At 52.7% G+C, this 17,364-nt stretch overlaps 1 protein-coding gene across 3 annotated transcripts in view; it reads left to right on the top strand.

Moving 5' to 3' along the window:
- The first annotated feature begins 16,650 nt into the window (after nt 1-16,650).
- The window catches only part of NFAT5 (nuclear factor of activated T cells 5), a 77,185-nt gene continuing 76,471 nt past the window's right edge, over nt 16,651-17,364 (top strand). The window contains exon 1 of one of the 3 annotated variants that reach the window (XM_052796237.1): nt 16,651-16,965. In XM_052796237.1, coding sequence (XP_052652197.1) covers nt 16,893-16,965 — 73 coding nt within the window. In that variant the 5' untranslated portion in view covers nt 16,651-16,892. The remainder of the gene's footprint in view (nt 16,966-17,364) is intronic. The other 2 variants (XM_052796238.1, XM_052796243.1) reach the window with 2 other exon arrangements.

The following is a 17,364-nucleotide window of genomic DNA, read 5'->3' as shown; positions in this document are numbered from 1 at the left end:
AATTCTACTTAGCTACATTTTAAACGATAAAGGTGACAGGCCACATAGTCATATATTAATATAGGTCTTAAACTCAGCAATGGGTCAGTCAATGTAAGTTTATGGAAAATAGATCTTATCAGTCCAACATGACATTTTAATATTCCAGATTTGCTGGTAATACACTGATGTGCTGCTTAGGCTTCTGCAAGGCATTTGAACTGATGCTGCAAGGTATATTGCCTGATCTAACAAAACCAATATAACAGTCCACAAGGACAAATTGAAAACTGAAAGTTTGGATTTAATAGTGGAAGGGCAATAGTCAGTCAGTGCACGTGTTTCAAATTCACCCCAAAGAGCAATCCATGCTTGTTTAAGACTCAGCAGTGACCTGGAAGGAGACAGATGCTCCCTGGAAAACCAGCAAGCTTGGCAATGGCTGCCTCACATGGAGGGTGAGCCACCACCGTGGAGCAGGCTGGGTTGCTGGTAAGATGGATGCAAGGTTGTGTATGGGAAAGCAAACCGGGCACGAACACTGGATGTTGGGCTGCAGCATCACACCAGGGAAGTGGCAGAATGCGACACTGCAGGGTAAAGGTCCAGCGCGTTCCTCTCGGGCATTAGTGGGAAGGCTTGTCTGTGTTTGGCACTGTCGCTGCAGTGGATGAATGCTATGACTGTGCCTTTCGCTTTTAAAAATCCAGAGAAATGCCATGTAAATGATTAAAAGCTTGGAAAACATTATTTACGGTGAGAGACTTGAGCCCAATCTAGCTTATCAAAGGGAAGGTTACAGAATTGTAGCATGGAGGTGCTTGCATGTGGAATAGAAACTTTATCAAAGGCCTTTTTGATCTAGAGGATGGTGGTCTAAAAAAGGCCACTAGTTAAAGCTAGAGAAGTTCAAACTGGAAATAGGTACTTTTTCACATTTATCCCTAAGTCATTAACCATGAAAACACTTTAGTGAGGCTTCTAGTGGATTCTCTATCAATGGAAAGTTTTAAAGCTGGAAGGCATGTGTTGGCTAAAGCATCATATTCCTGAGTCGGGCTAGTTCAGGGAAGGGTAGGGTCTGCTACCAAGGTCAGCTGGTTTGATTCCAGGAGTGTTGGGTTAGCCTGAGGAACGGGGCTGGTGTGTCAATACCCGGTGTGATGGTGGAAATGTGTCTATTTTCTCCATAGGCTTCACTTTCACCTGGATTTTGACATACTTTCTTTTTTTTTTAAATACCATTTTCCTGGCGCTCTCTACATTCAGTTGCATTTTGGCTGCTCTAAATAACTTTTTGCCATCATCAGACCTTGTCCCTTTGCTGTTTACCGTTGGGAAAACTGCCCATCAATCTCCATTTGTTACAGAGCCTTGTTGTTGTTGCTGCTGTTTCCTTTTAACCGATTAACTGCCCGGAGGAGACCTTCAGTCTTGTTCCAGGGCTTCTGAGAGCTGTTAAGAGCCTTGTGCAATGCCTTGTGGAAACCCAAGTAGCCTCTGCCAAACAGCTGTCCCTTTTCTGCGTGCGTGCTGGCTCCCTCAAAGATCTCAAGGTGCTTGAGATGCATTTACAGAAGCCACAGCGAAGTCTTCCCACTTCTCCATTAATTACAAGCTTAGAACAGTGCCAGTGTGCCCAGCACAGGTATCGGTTTTACTGGTCTGTCGTCCTGCAGATCATTCCTGCAGCTCTCTGTCCACCAGAGCCGGGGCTGGTTTGAAGGACAGCATGTATGTGATGGAGGCAGGCTGGCGTGAGCCCGGTGCCCTCCCGGCGCTCTCCCGGCGCTGAGCTCCCCTGCCTGGGGCTTCCTCCAGCGAGGTGGTGGGGGCCAGTCCGCCTCTTCTCATTCCTTCTTTTCTTCTTCTTCTGGCTCGCTGAATGATGGGTCCTGCAGGTGTGAAACTGCTCAGTCAACAAAGGAGGCATTAACAAAGCTTGTTTACCCATTTTATTTGAGGATTAAAAAAGACAATTCCAAATCTTTGTCCTTACGCTGAACTTCGTGCACAGCAAATGTTTGTTGCCAGGTCCCCTGCACAGTGCAGGCGCCGTCTCAGCTTTCGCCCTGTGAGAAAGCTCTCTCGGTGAAATTAAAGCTGGGCATGTGTGCTTTGCTTCCTTCAGGTGCCTTGGAGAAGGAGTTGAGTGAAGAACTGTAAACACGAGCACGGAGGCAGCTGCCACAGTTAATGTAACTGTATTACGGCTGCCTTGGGAATGCCAGCAGAACTGTGCTGGTCTCTTCTGCCTCTCCACGAACCCAAATTCCTTGGCAAAGCAGAATGTAACTGTTAATTGGGTTGATGGTTTGCAGAGGATGTGTAGGAGGTCTGAGTGTGTTCCTGGTTTTGCTGAAATTAGCTGATAAAGGGAAGGAATAGAGAGGGAACGAGATGCAGAGCTCTCTGTGCCGCCAAGGTCGGAGCTGGGAGCCGTGGCTGCTGCCCTGGCGAGGACGCGGGCTGGGGGTGGTTGGGCCGTGCTCTGTTCTGAGGCAGGAGTACCCATGAAATACCGTTTCTTGTACCCGGAGACTGCCCAGCGAGATGTGCTGGGTTGTGTATTTGTTGTTTTCAGTAAAGGTGTACAACAAGCAATTGCACGATTCTGTCTTCCAACAGGCGCAAAATGTTTAGTTTCTCTGTCCCTGTGTAAGGGCGCTGCTCGACTGCCAGCTTGGGTGGCCGCCTGTTTTACGGGGCTTGAAAGTCCAGTGTTTGTTACATTTTACAACCCTGACAAGCTCCCATCACCTGTATTTCAGGCACAGGATCTCTACTGCACCTCAATGGGAATTATAATCAGACAAAATGATCTGAGGGGGTAGTATTCAGCATCTGCTTGCTGTTTCCCAGAGCAATCCTCCCACTCCGCTGAAGTCTATGTGGGGAAAACTGGTATTAACAGTGCTGCGTCGGTGTAAGGTAACTGAAGCGGTAAATTGAATTCTTGAAAATTGCTCTGTAGTACAGTTTGAGCAGGAAAATGTTGGTGATGACAATTGTTCTGCTTAAAACTAATCAATAGTTAAAGCTAAGAAAATGGTGAGCTATGGCAGATGCAGGATTTGTCTTCCTGTCAGTAGAGGAAAAATCTTTTAGTTGACATCAGTTAAAGCTCAGCATGTGCCAAAGACGATCTCCAGAGCGTTGTAACCAAGCAATACCATTGTTCTTGCAACGTGTCGGGAAAGCAGCAGTTTGTGGCTAAGTGCTGCGCAAGCGCAGCCACTCAGATTTTTGGGGGGTGAGTGGGGTTTTCTACAGAATTCAGTCCATGGTGATCTAAACATGGATCGTTATTAAGCTTGCAGTTATTCAGCATTATGCAATCATTCTCCTTCTGTTCTACAACTGCTTATTTGTAATGAAGATCTCTGTGACTGGCTGATGTATTTACATCCCTAAGTGCTGCCTTGCTTTTCCAGTTTCGAGAATGTCTGCTCTCGGATCAGCGGTTGCTGATTCTGTACAATATTTCGCACTGTAATTATAATGGGACTTTTAGTAACTGCAGCAGGGGAGCTGTGAGGACTCCCTACATAATACTGATAAATTCCAGTTACCTCTTAGGAATTGCGATGAGCAAGTGGCAAAGAAACTATGGAAGCGAGTTTTGTCAGATAAGAAGCCGTAAGGCGTGTGACGGTGACAGCAGTGCCGTCTCTTGCCTTCTGTGTCAGCTTGGGCAGCAGAGCATCGCCTTGTCTCACCAGGAGCTCAGCTGCACTCCGGCAGCGCACAGGAGCACAGACTCTTCGCTGCAAGGAGGGTGTGTAGGAGGGTTGTGTTCAATGGAAAGATGAAATGGAGACCGCGAAATACATCCCTTATTTACATGTATACTTATAAAAGAATATAATGTCCCACTCCCACAGCCGTCAGCAGAATCTGGCTCTTAAAAATTTGCCTAATTGTGGCTCTCATGGTAGTTGCAGCAGCCTCAGGGAAGCGGTACCTGGTCACATCATCCCAGGAGGGAGCAAAGGACCAGCAAGGCAGCTACTCAGCACCTGCTGACTTAATAAAAGGGCAAGGAGAAGACAGTGGCTACTGTCTGCTTTGATCATGGATTTTAGCTGAAATAACATAGGGAAAAAAAGCCATTAACTGAGTTGGAAGTGGAGGTTTTGGGCGAGGCGGGGGGGGGCACTTTGTAACCGGTGCTTGATGATGCATGAAACCCACTGTGCGTCCTTTGCGAGGGTCTGGGGTATTCAGGCCATTCTTGGTCTGGGAAGCAGATACTGCGGTCACAGGACAGGACATCCTCGGTGTGCTTGTAGGAAAGGAAAAACTGATTCACAATATGAAGGAAGGTTGTGAATTATTTTCTTGGCAAGCACTATTTCACTGTAAACTTTATTTATCTTTGATCAAGAGGAATTGGATCCAAAATCCACAGAAATAAAGAGAAGACTCCTGAACTACTTTTAAATCTGCTTCCAAGTACTGTGGGGTCAATACCGAGCACAGTCTCCCTTCTCCAAGCATCAAGGAGAATTTGCAGGGTGTCCGAGATAGAGATGAGAAAAAAATTAGGGGGGTCCAAATGCTCCAGTGCCTCTCGTTAGTGCCACGTCTCAGCCTTGGCTCTGTATGCAGTTGTACATTGCCTTTTGCTGGTGAAGGGAACGCTGAGCTAGTTCAGGGAGAGGGAGGAAAGTCACCCCAGCGCCTGTGACAAAGAAGGAGGTGACACAACAATCAGCCTGTTGGTCTGTCTGCACCGTCCTGGCTTGACTTTGAGTGAAGGTAGCTATTGTTTACATTTTAATTGCTCCCAATCAGTGAATCTCCAATTAGTGCTGTACTTCTTTGCTCCTTCAAAGACTATTTTTACATTAAAAAGTATTTTTTGATACTTTCTCAAAAGAAGCATCAGCTGGAGAAGCAAGTACTTTAAAACACCCTGAAAACCACGCTTGGTCCATCTCTGTCTTCCCAACCCCATCCTCAGCAGCTGCTGCAGCACCGGGCGTCTGGGCCAAAGCCACCGCTGCCGTTACATTGTGCCATCTTCATGTGCCATTCACCCGTATCTCTGTATAATCATTGGCAGTATCTTGTTCCCCTTCTCTACTGATTTGAAGCATATTTAGCATAAATATCATCCTGCTCTGGCTTCCAAGCCATACCCGGAGCTCCAGAGAGGAAACCAGAAAACATGAGTGCAATTTGTGTTCTTGGAGGGGGACAGGATCGCTGTTGCTGCCCAAAACCCTGCTCCTTTTCCACGAACGTTTCATGCTGGTCGCAGGGAGATACATGCTTGGGAATGCGAGCAGCCCTCCTGCTAGATGATCTGGTTGAGCTGTGGTACTCCCAGTAAAGCAATTCAGAAAACGTGCCCAACTCCGGAGCGTTCCTGCTGGGATGCACCACCCCGCGCAGCATCGCCAGCCAGGCACTGCTGCTGTGGAGGGGAAACAGCTCTGGGTGCAGAAGACGCTGGTACAGGGAGGAGGCTGCCGCTCTCCGCGCCTCCGGATGGGTCTTGGCCACCGGGTCCGCAGCATCTGCACGGCTTCTTGCAGGAACAGGATTGTTATCTTGGGGCCAAATTCCCCGCGTGGGTGCAGCAGCACAGGAGCCGGCGGGACGTGTCCCGGCCGGGCTCCGCAGCGCCCGGGCTGAAGTCCAGCTTTGTGGGGATGCTCAGACGCCGCAGAGCCAGCAACACCTGAGAAAAGCCGTGCAATTTCTGATGGTTCCCCTCCGCCATGGAGGCCATGGCAAGGGCTGAAATGGGGCTGCTGCCTCTGGGGAAGGAGGAAAATCTGCAGGTCCTGTCCCCGGGAGGACAGTACGGTCGCTCACCTTTGAGCACAGCCAGCCTCCGGTACCTGGCCCCGCTCGCCCAGGAGAGGCAGGATTTCGGCGCTGCTGCTTTTGCAGGCCTGCTGGGCTCTTCTCCAGCTGCTGGCTGGTGACACAAAGGTTTTCTTGGCAATGATACCATTCTGTAGGGAGTTAATTTTTAGTGAGGACAACAGACAGAAGGGCCAAAATATTTAACTTGGACAAGCAGTACCGAGGAGTCACCAATCCGGTTCGTGCAGCTGAGCGCAACAGAAATCTCCCGCATTCTCCGTGGGGGCTGTGACCCGGCGGGATCGCAGACGCCCGCCAGGTTCGGAGAAGAGGGTGGTGGCAGGGACCTGCCACCCTGCCAGGGGACAAGCAGGGAATCTCTGGAACCCCAGAGAAATGTCTCTGCACGAAGTGCTCTGGACAAGCTGCAGCGCAGGCAGGCGGGGACCTGGCTGCCTCCGCTCCCTGCAGCAGGACCAGGCGGTGCGGGGGGAACCGGGGTGGCCCTTTCGGAGGGACAAAAAGGGCCTTGGAGCAATGCCACGGTCCTCCCCGTCCCGGAGCACAATTACCTTTATTGCAAGTGGGACCCATGCATCTGCTGTTGTTTCAGGCGGTAAGTCACTCACTAACATCTGCGTCCCTGCTAGCGCAGCCTGGGGAAGCTGAATGTCAGAGCATGATGCTGCAGTAAGTGGAAGATCATTAGAAACTTATGTTGGGGTGTTATTAATTAGTAACTTGGTGGCTAGAAGTCAAGCAAGCTTGTCCCAGCTTTGTTCCCTCCATGATGAGCTCTGTGTCGTTATAGTTGAAGGATGGGGAGCCTCAGTAACCCGGGTGATGTGTCTGTGCCGCTGTGTTAGAGGTGACAGCACTGTGCAAACTGAGAGCTTATTCCTTTTACAAATAACCCACTGTATAATGCCAGCATTAAATATATCACTGTGCCTTTTGGCTCGCTCCCACCGGACAGAGTCCCACCGTCTGTCCTATGACGATTAGAAACTCTCTTAATTCCCAGACTGGTTCCTGGGACCAGTTCATACATACAGGTCTCGTGTCGTTATTGTCCTTTCATTTATACCCGTTCTCTTCCTCCCAGGTGTTCATGGAGAGGAACCTCAGCATTCACTGTGATAAAGAAAAAAAAGAGTATTTGTCTTCCACTTACGGACTGGGCTCTGATTTCCCTTGTAGTCACCTCCTGCAGCTGCTCCAGCTGGAATTAATCCTTTGTGACCAGAACCACACACAAAAAATCCCAGACAAAGGTTTCCCAGAGCCTTAGACTCTGAAATACCTAATTCTCCATCAGTGTGGGAGTTACATTGCCCGCCACGTCCTACCCAGGCTGTCTAACAAAACCCCCGCACCGACAGCTACAGCCACCTTGTGAGTGCCAGTTGTGTTTCCTCCTTTGCTGTTTCCAACTATCAGGGCAATAATTTACCATAGAAAATCTCACCAGTTTTTAAGCTTGTGATGTTTTGCCATGGTGTTGTACGTTACTTCCAATGCACAGGGATCATACCGTTACCAGTGAATGGCATTCTGATCCTGTCCTGTACAGACAACGTTTTGTGTTGCTGTTCATTAACACTAACCTTCCTTTTGTGTTATCCTCTTCTATTACCCTACTGACCACAGCCTTTGAAAAGTCCTTTGAGAAATATTTCATGAAACACAAGGGAAAAGCCCAATACATTGAGTATTCTTCTGGTGGTAAAAATACATCATATGCGGTGTTAATCTGACCTAAATATAGAATAGTTACATTTTTAAAGAGGGAAAAAGTTACTGAGTTACGTTGTGGAAATCAATACAGATACTTCCTACAATTAACTATAAACACAAAAGGGTAAACACTGCAGCTTTAAAAATACCCTCTAATAGCACCGACAACACGGCTGCCTTAGTATTATTACAACTTGAATACTGGGTTTTGCCTAATGATCTCAGTACTTGCGGGATGGGGAAAATAAGGGACAGAGAGCTACAGGGAACAAACTCCTGCCCTGGGATGTGCTCAGACAGTAGCGAAGCCAGAGCAGAGGCCGGGCTGGACGCTTGCCCTGCTGCCAGCGGTCCACAGAAGACTAGGTGCCTCCTGATGCAGCCCACTTGTGTTTACACATCACGGCTGCCGGAGGCAAGGATGGGGATGCTGCTGTGACTTTATTCCTGGGATTGAATGGGAAGACCCATTTCTTTAATGGGTTTTAAGTGGCCTCTCTCTTTTCTCTTTCTAAACCCCTTACGAACCAGCCAAATATTCAGGAAACCAGCAGATCATGCATGCCAGCTTCTAGTCCTTAAAATCGAACCTTGCCCAGCCGTCAGCCACGCAGCCTGGGATCCCCAGTCATCCTGTCCCCCACTCCAGCACAGGGATATAGAGGTGCTGATGGCTCATGCCAGCAGTAACTGCCGTGCGGCAATCCTGACGGCTCCCAGCCGCCCCATGCCTCCATCACGAGGATGAAGTTAACTCCGGTGTCACATGCTCGGTGTTGTCTCTTCTCCAGGGACACCGCTAACAGAAATTACTATAAAACAAGTTTCCTGCCAACCTCAGCAGCTCTAATGAGTCAGGAAGCAGTAATCTGAGAACAGGGGAACTGTTGACAGAGCCTAATTATTTTCTGACAGTCTTTCTAACACAGTTAGAAAATAAAACACCTACATAGGCTTCAAAATTGCAGATGGGGTTAGCAGTATTACGCATGCACCTGCTAATTTATCCCCATGATCCTGGTATAGGCTCCTTCCCCCTCACACCTGCTGCTATCCAACTGCTTATGCAGGGAGAGGAACTTCATTATAAAAAGAGAAAATACCTTAATTACACAGAACACAACTTTTAATGGGAAGTCTCCTGTTTCAGTGTCTGGCAGTTAATTGGTTAGGATTTTTGTGTATTTTAGTTACATTTATTCCATATACTATAACTGCAAAATCAAGACGTGCGCAGAAGGCGTTGCCACATTACACAAACGTGTGAGTGAGAACGGACTCATTGAGGTGTCGTCTCGGCTGCGTCCCCGGCCACACGATGCTGCTCCTCAGTTCATTCAGATCTCTGACCGGAGCCGGACGAGGCTTACCCTCTGCCTGCCGAGCAGCAGCCGCCAGCGCACGTCCCAGGGAAGAACGCGTGAAAAAGAGCAGACGCAGACAGGGATCCTGCCCCAGGAGCCCGTCCCAGGCTTTAGGGATCAGCAGTTCCCCAAGCCCGGACTCCAAAGGCAGAATCCCAAGTGGAGCCCATCTTCTAAATCTCTGCTGCGGTGACTGGAAAAACCCACGTTAGCTGTGTACCACCCCCAGCTGCAATCCCTCCTGCTCCTAAATGGGGCGCAGGTTTCCTCTACCATGTTATTTCAACTTCCACTGTTTGTGCAACTTCCACAGTTCAGATCCTGCTCACTGTTTCCACCACGAGCACCGCTGGGAGTTCACCCTTTCGGGACATTAAAGGTTTTGCCCATCAGCTAAACTGACATTTGAAAAGCATCTACAGAGCTTGTTTAATGAATCCCCCTGCAAACCCGCCTAGACCTGGCACTGAAACTGGATGTTTATCCAAAGCGAAAGGCACAAAATGGTCAAAAATCATAAAAGTAAAGAAAAAATGCACAACAAGCTCAGTGGTCATTCATCTACAACCTCCTTTAGCATACAAGCCTCTCCAGCTTCCAGTTTTATTTGTGATCACGACCTAGAGCCCAGCACCAGCCATGGGGCTGGAGGACTCAGTCCCGCGCTGACTTCTGGGGTTTGGTGCCAAACAGCTGGGCTGTGCCAGACACCGGCTGATCTTCAGCCACCCTTACGAGCCACTGGTAGGAATCCCTCCTACACTGTCCCCTAATTTTCCCAGACAGGGAACACAAGCTGGGTTTCGTTTGCTGTCAACACAGCACAGCAATACAGCGTGATGTGAAGTGCATGACCTGGGGCTGCTGAGAACACTCGGGAGAAAAGATTTGATTAAACATTGTAGTTGCTCTTGTAGCTTAAACCTCACCCAGATGTTGGGCAAGTCAAGGGAGGTTGGAGGTTAAGGTCCTGATGAGATTCATTGGTAAAGGTAAACCTCTCTCTTGCCTCGCTTTATCAGGTTCATCCTGTTCATGTGAAAATTTTCTCTGTCTTGGGAAGTGTAAGCAGCTCTGCTTTCCCTGGGTAATAGGTACCAGACCTATCATCACCAGCAACTCTGGTGCTGGGCTTCTCCAGACAGCCTAAAAAGCCCCCTGTGATTCAGGGAAAGGGCATGTCCACAAGAAGTAAAAACATAAGTAGAAAAAATCCTGTAAGTCCTCCCCACTGCTATCCACTGGCAACCTGAGACACGGCACAATTAATGTGCTTCTTCACAGCATCCCCTGGCCAGCACCATCAGTGTCGTATGTGCCGCAGGGTCCCCTGCCATGTGCTCCAGCCACTGCCTGCTGCAGCTGCAAGACCTTTCACTGGTGCACCTGGGGTAGGAGCCGCTGGAATTTCGTTTTTCATGTATTCCCATCATTCACCACCCAGAATAACCATTTGTCTTAAGGTTTGTCAAAGGTGTGGGAGTGGCGTCACTCGGTAGGCTGGATGGGTGGTTGCTCAGCAGCTCTGCTTAACATGACAGCTTTTATTGCCTTCACGTAAATCTGTACCCCAGGTCAGTGTGTCAATATTGGGTATGTGCAACATCCTGAACATCCTCCTGCACTCTGGCTTGTGAAGTCTTCCCATTCACCTGCCTGTGCCTCATCTTTTTACTTCTCTGCCCCTTTCAACATATCTTGTAACTCGAGCTGGATTTCAAAACTGTAAGGCAAGGAGGTAGAGTCCCACCTTCCCTGGCAGCACTTCTGCTGCACGCTCCACATGGCTTTTTCACATGCTGGGGTCCACAGGAGGAGTTTATGGCTCCAGATGGACTCCAATAAATCTTGTACTTGTGTTTTGCTGACCTGCCTCAGTGCAGTTACTTCCCCGAGTCCCACTGCTAGGCACTGCTCCACGCTGCACCCTGGACTAATCGTATTCAGTCATTAAAAAGTCTAATTGCACGGGACCGCCCTCTCCTCCCAAAAAGCAGATTATCTATTCTTTCTTCAAATTTGGCCTTTGCCCATTGCCTCCCCCTCTCTGGCGATAGCACGCGGCTCTCGGAGTGCCCGGGAGCGCCAGGGACCTGTCTCCGAGCATGTCATCCCCGGCCTCTCTCCCTTCCAGCTGTTATCATGACCTTGCTTTAGAAGTTTACTGCAGGGATTGAACAGCCAGGCTGATCCTGCCTCACTCCTCAGAGGATCAGGACTCCTTTTTTTTCTACTTTTACCCTCACTCTGTGTTGTCATTCGTGCTCTACCAACTCTGCCCTTCCCAGGACTCTGCAAAGAAAGCTCTTCACAGCCAAAAGCCCTCCATAAGCCAACACGGCCGGATGGGAACAGCTGCAAGAGGCGGTCGTGGCTTGCTGTTTGCTCTTGTGACTTTAGCCAGTTCCAGAGACATTTGCCCTGGTTTTGGGTGTGTAGTCAGTCCTGGGGTCGTGTCGTCACTCGCGAGCTCTGCCTGGCACTGGAATTCCCACCGCTCCGTGTCCTGCTCTGGCACGCCGGCCTCGGGAAGCCCAGGATAACACCTCGGTGGCTGCAGGACCACTGGGCAGCAGAAGCTGCCTCCGGACATGAACGCAGCTTGCCTTGGTCAGGCAGAGGCATTTAGCTTGGGTCTCGACCGTAAGGAGAATGCTCTCGTGCCACCTGTGACTGTACGGGCAATTAAAACAGTCGTTGGCTGGGGGTGACCTGTCCCTGCTGCAGTGTGAGTCCTTCACAGACATGTAGCTGCTGCTGCTGCTGTGCCGGTAGCATCTGGGATTTCAGCACTGTCCACTCTTGCCGGCCAGCGATGAATTCCTTTGCCCCCCAAAGGCAGGGGAGCTACCTCCTCCATCCCTGATTGCTCTGTCTCTCATCGCTCCCCTTTCAGGAGTAAGATCTGTTTTTCTTCTCTGCCACAGCCTACCTGTTACTAGCACCTTCTCAGAAAGCCTTTGTTTCCCTCGTTACTTAGACAGGAGGTGATTATAGCACAGTCTTACGTTTTTTTTCCCTGGATGCTTCCCAAATGGTTTGATTTTGTAGTGCCAGCGTAGGAGCAGCTCTCCCTCCTCTCGAGGGAAAGGCATTCCTCCCTCGCCGGGCAAGGCAGGGCAACCCTCACTTGGCACAGATGAATTCACCTTCCCTCCCAGGGCTGGCAGGTACGCGATTGCCAAAGCGGGGGGACTTTTCCCTTCAGCTCTTCTGAATACGACTGCTCCACAGCTTTTTTTTCCCTCTCTAAACTTCTCACCATAAAAATAATTGCCAGTTGTTCAGTAAATTTATCAGCTAATCCTTTTAATTCCACGGTCGTATAATCTGAGCCTGCCAATTTGCACAGTGCTGTGTGTATTCAGCTCTCCTCTTTTCTCCCACATGCTCTGACAGCTATACAAGGCCCCTGTGCAGTTCAGCTAAATAATGCCTTTAGACTCGCGCTTTGAAATTCTTTCTTTCTTGGATTTATAGCTGGTGTTTTACCTTATTTCAATCCCTTAGCTTTGCTATGTTTGGCAAATTGCTTTGTTGATTTTCGTGTTCTTAGGCAGGCTAACAGTTCAGGCGGGCTGTGGTCCTGCAGTCGCGGCGCTGAGCTGAGCTGGGTGTGGGTGGGCTGCCCTGGGCAAGTCTCACATCTCCACGGCACAACCTGCCCCGTGCTGGCACGAGTGCTGAGCAGAATGGACTCCAGCTGGGAAACCGATCCCACCGCAAAATAACCTCACCAAAAAAAAGTATTCGCTTTAGACAGACTACTTTATCGACACCGCTCACCATGGGACTGAGGGAGCTCTAGTGCCGGGCATGGGAGGGGGTGAAGTATGTGGTTCAGGGCACAACTACCTCTTTCCACGGCAGCTTCCAGTCACGTCGGGTTATGGTGACAGTCTCCCAGTCACCGCTGCAGTGATGTGGTGACGCAGCTGTGGCTGTCACTGGGCTGCCTCTGCCCCACCACCAGCCTCTACACCCACTGCATCGGCTTCGGCATCCACCTGGATGTTTTGCTGAGCGGCTTCTGTGCACGAGCTTGTTGGAAAACCAGCGGAGCCAGCGCAAATGGCATGAGGACGTGGCCAGGGCAGGACAGGGCTGCGGGGTTCGGCAGGAGAAGCATTTTGTGCTGCAGCGGCGGGTGGTGGGAGCAGCAGTACTCCTCCCTTATAGCTGTAGTAACCATGAAATCGGCTCAGCCGCAGCACCCGGCACACTGAACTCGGTCAGTGCTGCTCTGTGGTTCACGAGGGGGGGTGGTGGCACAGCTGTTCAGCTGCTAGGAGCTAAATTTGTCAGGTCACACAAGGAGATGTGCTGGAAAACACATCAGAGCACCTTGCAGCCCAGCCTCCACCTCTGCAATACAAAGTATGCCTCGTTGGCACAGAAGAATACACAGGGACAGCAACTGGGGTTTCATTTTTAACTTTAATTGGTCATATAAAGAAAAAGCCCAAGATTTGGCACAGGCGGGACAGAGTGCCTTTTCCAAACCATGCAGAAGAGCGGTGCTGGTGTCTCCTGGCAGAGCTCGTTCACATGCTGCTGTTTCAACAGATCCTTGCAGCTTTGCTGCCTGCAGTTCACAGCTATTTCCTATTCCTTGTGCGCAGGGACGAACCCATGTCTTTTCAGGACAACAAACAAGTGGTGGCAACTGTTGACAGTTAAAGGCAGCGTGTGAGTGCCCTGGGTGATACACAAAGCTTACTGTGCCGGTGATCTTCCATTAAGGACTCCCAAAGGACCCTCAACTTACCCACATCTGTCCCTCCCCCTTTCCAAAGCAGTGTGCTGCCCACCCCAGCTTCCCGCTGCCGCCAGTTGGGAGCTGCGCTGGTTCTCAAGGTGTCAGCCGCTTTCAGAGAATACATGTACCATCTCTTCACCCCTATGGACAGTTCAAATCACATACAGCTTCTCAGCAGCTAGTAGGCCACGAAAACTGTCCGTGAAACGCCTTCAGCTGTAATTCCAGGTCTGCCTCACGTTGCTTCCCTTTGCTCCATTAGCAAGAGGGTTTTTTTTGCTCTGGTAACATTTCCAGAATCAGGTCTCCAAAGGACTGTTATCTGGGTGCTCCTCTACTCCATTCAGTGAGGGATTTTTTTGCCAAAGTAGGGCACATGGAACTTGGCAGCAGCACACCGCCTTCTGAAACTTGGTAACCCCTCCTTGCCATTGCCATGACTTAAGAAACTGCAAAGCAAACAGCCAGGCTGCCACAAAGAAATGTTACCTGCTGGCTGAATGTTAGTGTAGTGATTACAGCAAAACCCTTTGGAAGATTTTTAACCTGGGAGGATACTCGTGCCTGGCTTGAAGCAAATGAACAATGTCCTCACATGATGCTCTCCGCCTGCTCCACTTGGCACAGGAGCTACGAGAACGAAGGCAAAGGCCTGCGCAAGCTCCGGGCACAGGCGGCGGAGAAACTTGCCTGGCACTTCTGAAAGGCAGAAGCACAGCTCTGCTGGCAGCAGCAAACAGCCGGGGATGTGTCCCGGAGGCCTCGACAGCCTATTCTGAGCAAAACACAAGTACCACTCTCGTTCTGCATGGCAGCATGCAAGCCGCCAGAACTGTTCCCAGGGATGATCGTACTTACTGTGAAGGAAGAAAAACACCTTGCTTTAGCTGTGGTTCAGCCTCAGAAATGCTCTCCTCTGTAGACATGATAAAAATAACACATTTAATAAAAATTGTATGGTATTTTTTGTCACTCTATTGGTGAACGCTTCTGAGCACCCTGAAACAGCACCAGAATTACGCTGTGCCATAACGAGTGCTCCCCGGGGAACAGGGCGGCCGCATCCAGGCTGTGACTGCCCAGGGAAGGGCCCTGCAGACCCCCGCGCTTGAGGGAGGCATACCTCGGGCAGGGGGCTGGTCACCGGCACGGCCCCGGTGTGATGGCCTCTGCACGGCGGGACTCATTTCCCCGCTCCGCAGGGCACACAGGGGCTGCCTTCGCAGGCGACAAGGCGACTCCTTAAGGCAAAGGCAGAGAGCCTTGCTGGGCAAAGCCTTACACACCCGAACAAGTGCAGAAAAGGATGTCAGAGGCTAGATACAAATGAGCTCTTGGACAGTGCTGAAATCTGTAGGCGTACTCCACAGCTCGAGCACCGTGCTCTCTCAAAACGCCGCAAATGACAATGAAGTCGGGCAGAGGAGAGGAAAAGCCAGCACAGCTCCGGGGGATTAAAGCAGTACATCTGGGATGAAAGAGATACCCGACTTCAAATAAAACCGAACGCGTACTGCGCAGTTGCCATCATTCTTCCGCAGGGCTGTGAAACGGGGATGCCGTGTGCGTGCCATGCCACACCGACTCCACAGGCACCGTCTCGGCGCCCTGCCTGTGTGGGTTACACAGCGGAATGAAACCCTGGCGCTCGAAGCACCGAAGCAACAGTGCCGCGAGCCCAGGAGTGTGGTGGGACATCTGGTGAAGACACCGGGGAGGCTGCCCCACGGTGACCGACCGGCGGGCAGCCAGCAGTGGACGGTGTTGAAGGCATCTCCAGAAACCCTCCCGTGCACCGCTGTCCTGGCTGGTGGGGTGCGGCGAGTTTCTGGAAGGGGCCAAGTGTTTTTGGGGAGCGATTTCACCGGGATCTGAGAGCGGACTGGCATGGGAGCCAGCTGCGGGAGGGACCGGAGCCAACCTTGTGGTGACACAGTCCCCGCAGGGAAACCGGACCCTCTGCCGAGCCGAAGGCATGCGTCAGCTGTTCACAGCTCCTTCCTCCCCCATTTTTCACAGCTTAAGCATTTGGCCTGCACCTCCATCCACTCACACGGCAAGCCCTCTCGCCTTCCGATCCCTTCCCCATTTCCAAAGCAGATTTTTATCACCTTGGAAAAGGGGTTTTAAATCTGTGCGGCTGACCTTGCCTTACCTCCTCCCCTTTCTTAGTCAGGGAAAGGCGCTCCCAGAGTCCCGCACCTCCTGTTCTCCCAATTACCCAGATCTGGGGTGCCTGTTTTCTTAAGGTGTATGCCGCCTTTCGTTTCACTTAATTAAAAAGCACTGTTGACACTCTTTCCACACTTCCGTTTTGTCCGCTTAGAAACACCTGCTGCTTTATTTGGGACAACATAAACCGGAGTTCGTTTGCAGGACAGGCTCCCCGCATCGTCAGTTTCGACGGCAGGGCGGCCAGCCCCCGGCCGGCTGCAGCCGATGGAGGTGCGATGGCTGCCGCCCCAGAACCACAGCCGGCCCCCGACGCGGGGCGTACCCCCTCGCCCCTTCCCACACCAAGGCGAGGAAGGCAGCCCGGGGGCTGTTGCCGCAGCCCGGCTGGGACGTGGCCGGTTTACACACACACTCCCGCTCCCGCCGCCGCGCTCCCCTCAGCGCCGCGGGCTCCCTGAGGGGCCGGCTCCCCCCCCCCGCCCCGTTCTAGACGCTTCCGCGCCCCCCGCCACCGCGGCGGCTCTTCCCGCCGGCGGCCCCCCCGCCCTCCGCCTCCCCCCCGCGCTCCTCCTTCTCCCGCATGCGCGGTGCGGTTCTGGCGGCGCCGGCCGGGGGAGCGCGGCCGCCGATCCCTTCGCGCAGGCGCGTAGCGTCCCGCCGGTGGGCTGTTCCGTCGCCGCGCCTCTCCCCCCCTCCCCGCCGGGGCGCATGCGCGGGCCGGCGGCGCTGGGGTTCCTTGTGTGCGCCCCCCCCTTCCCCGGCGCCCGCGCAGGCGCAGAGCGGTAACGGAGGGGGCGGTCGGCCGCGTTCCGTTGGCAGCAGCCGGTTCCTGTCAGCGGCGGCGGGTGGCGGCGCCCGGTCCTCGACGGCGAGCGGAGCCCCCCGGCCTGGCCCGACCCGGTCCGATTCGCGGCCCCGACGTGCGGAGCGCCGCGCTCTCGCCTGCCGGTGTCTCCCCTCCCCACCCCGGGGCGGCGGAGGTAGCAGCCCCCCCCTCCCGGCCCGGCCCCCCCCTCCTCCCGCCGCTCCCCTCGCCCCTGCCGGGCCGCGGAGCTGCGATGCCCTCGGACTTCATCTCTCTGCTCAGCGCCGACCTCGACCTCGAGTCCCCCAAGTCCCTCTACTCCAAGGGTGAGTGTGGCACCGGGCCGGGGAGGCGGGGCCGCGGGGCGGGGGGGGGCCGCGCCGCCGCCGCCGAGCCCCGCGCCGTTAACCGTTGCTAACGGCCGCGCCGACCCCCCCCCCCCCCCCCCTTCCCCGCCTCCTCCTGGGGCCGGCGGGGAGCTTCGCCCGCCCCGAAGTCCGTCGTCTCGTCGTTTTTGTGTCCCGTCCCCCCCCCCCCCCGCGTCGTCGTCGTCCCCCACCGTGCCGGCGGCGGCGGCCTGCGGGCCGCACCTGGATGCTCGGCCGCCGGTACCCCCGCCGCGAGGGGCCCCCGCGGTCGGCGCTGGGGTTGAGCCCGGGCTCCCCCGGCCGCATTCCTGGCCCGGCCGCGGCGGCCTCAAGAATGTGTCCCGACAGGTTCCTGCG

Source organism: Harpia harpyja, chromosome 9, assembly GCF_026419915.1.
Source record: "Harpia harpyja isolate bHarHar1 chromosome 9, bHarHar1 primary haplotype, whole genome shotgun sequence".
NCBI classification, from domain to species: domain Eukaryota; kingdom Metazoa; phylum Chordata; class Aves; order Accipitriformes; family Accipitridae; genus Harpia; species Harpia harpyja.
The sequence above is the reverse complement of the archived record's forward strand: the minus strand, read 5'-3'. Positions and strand labels throughout refer to the sequence as shown.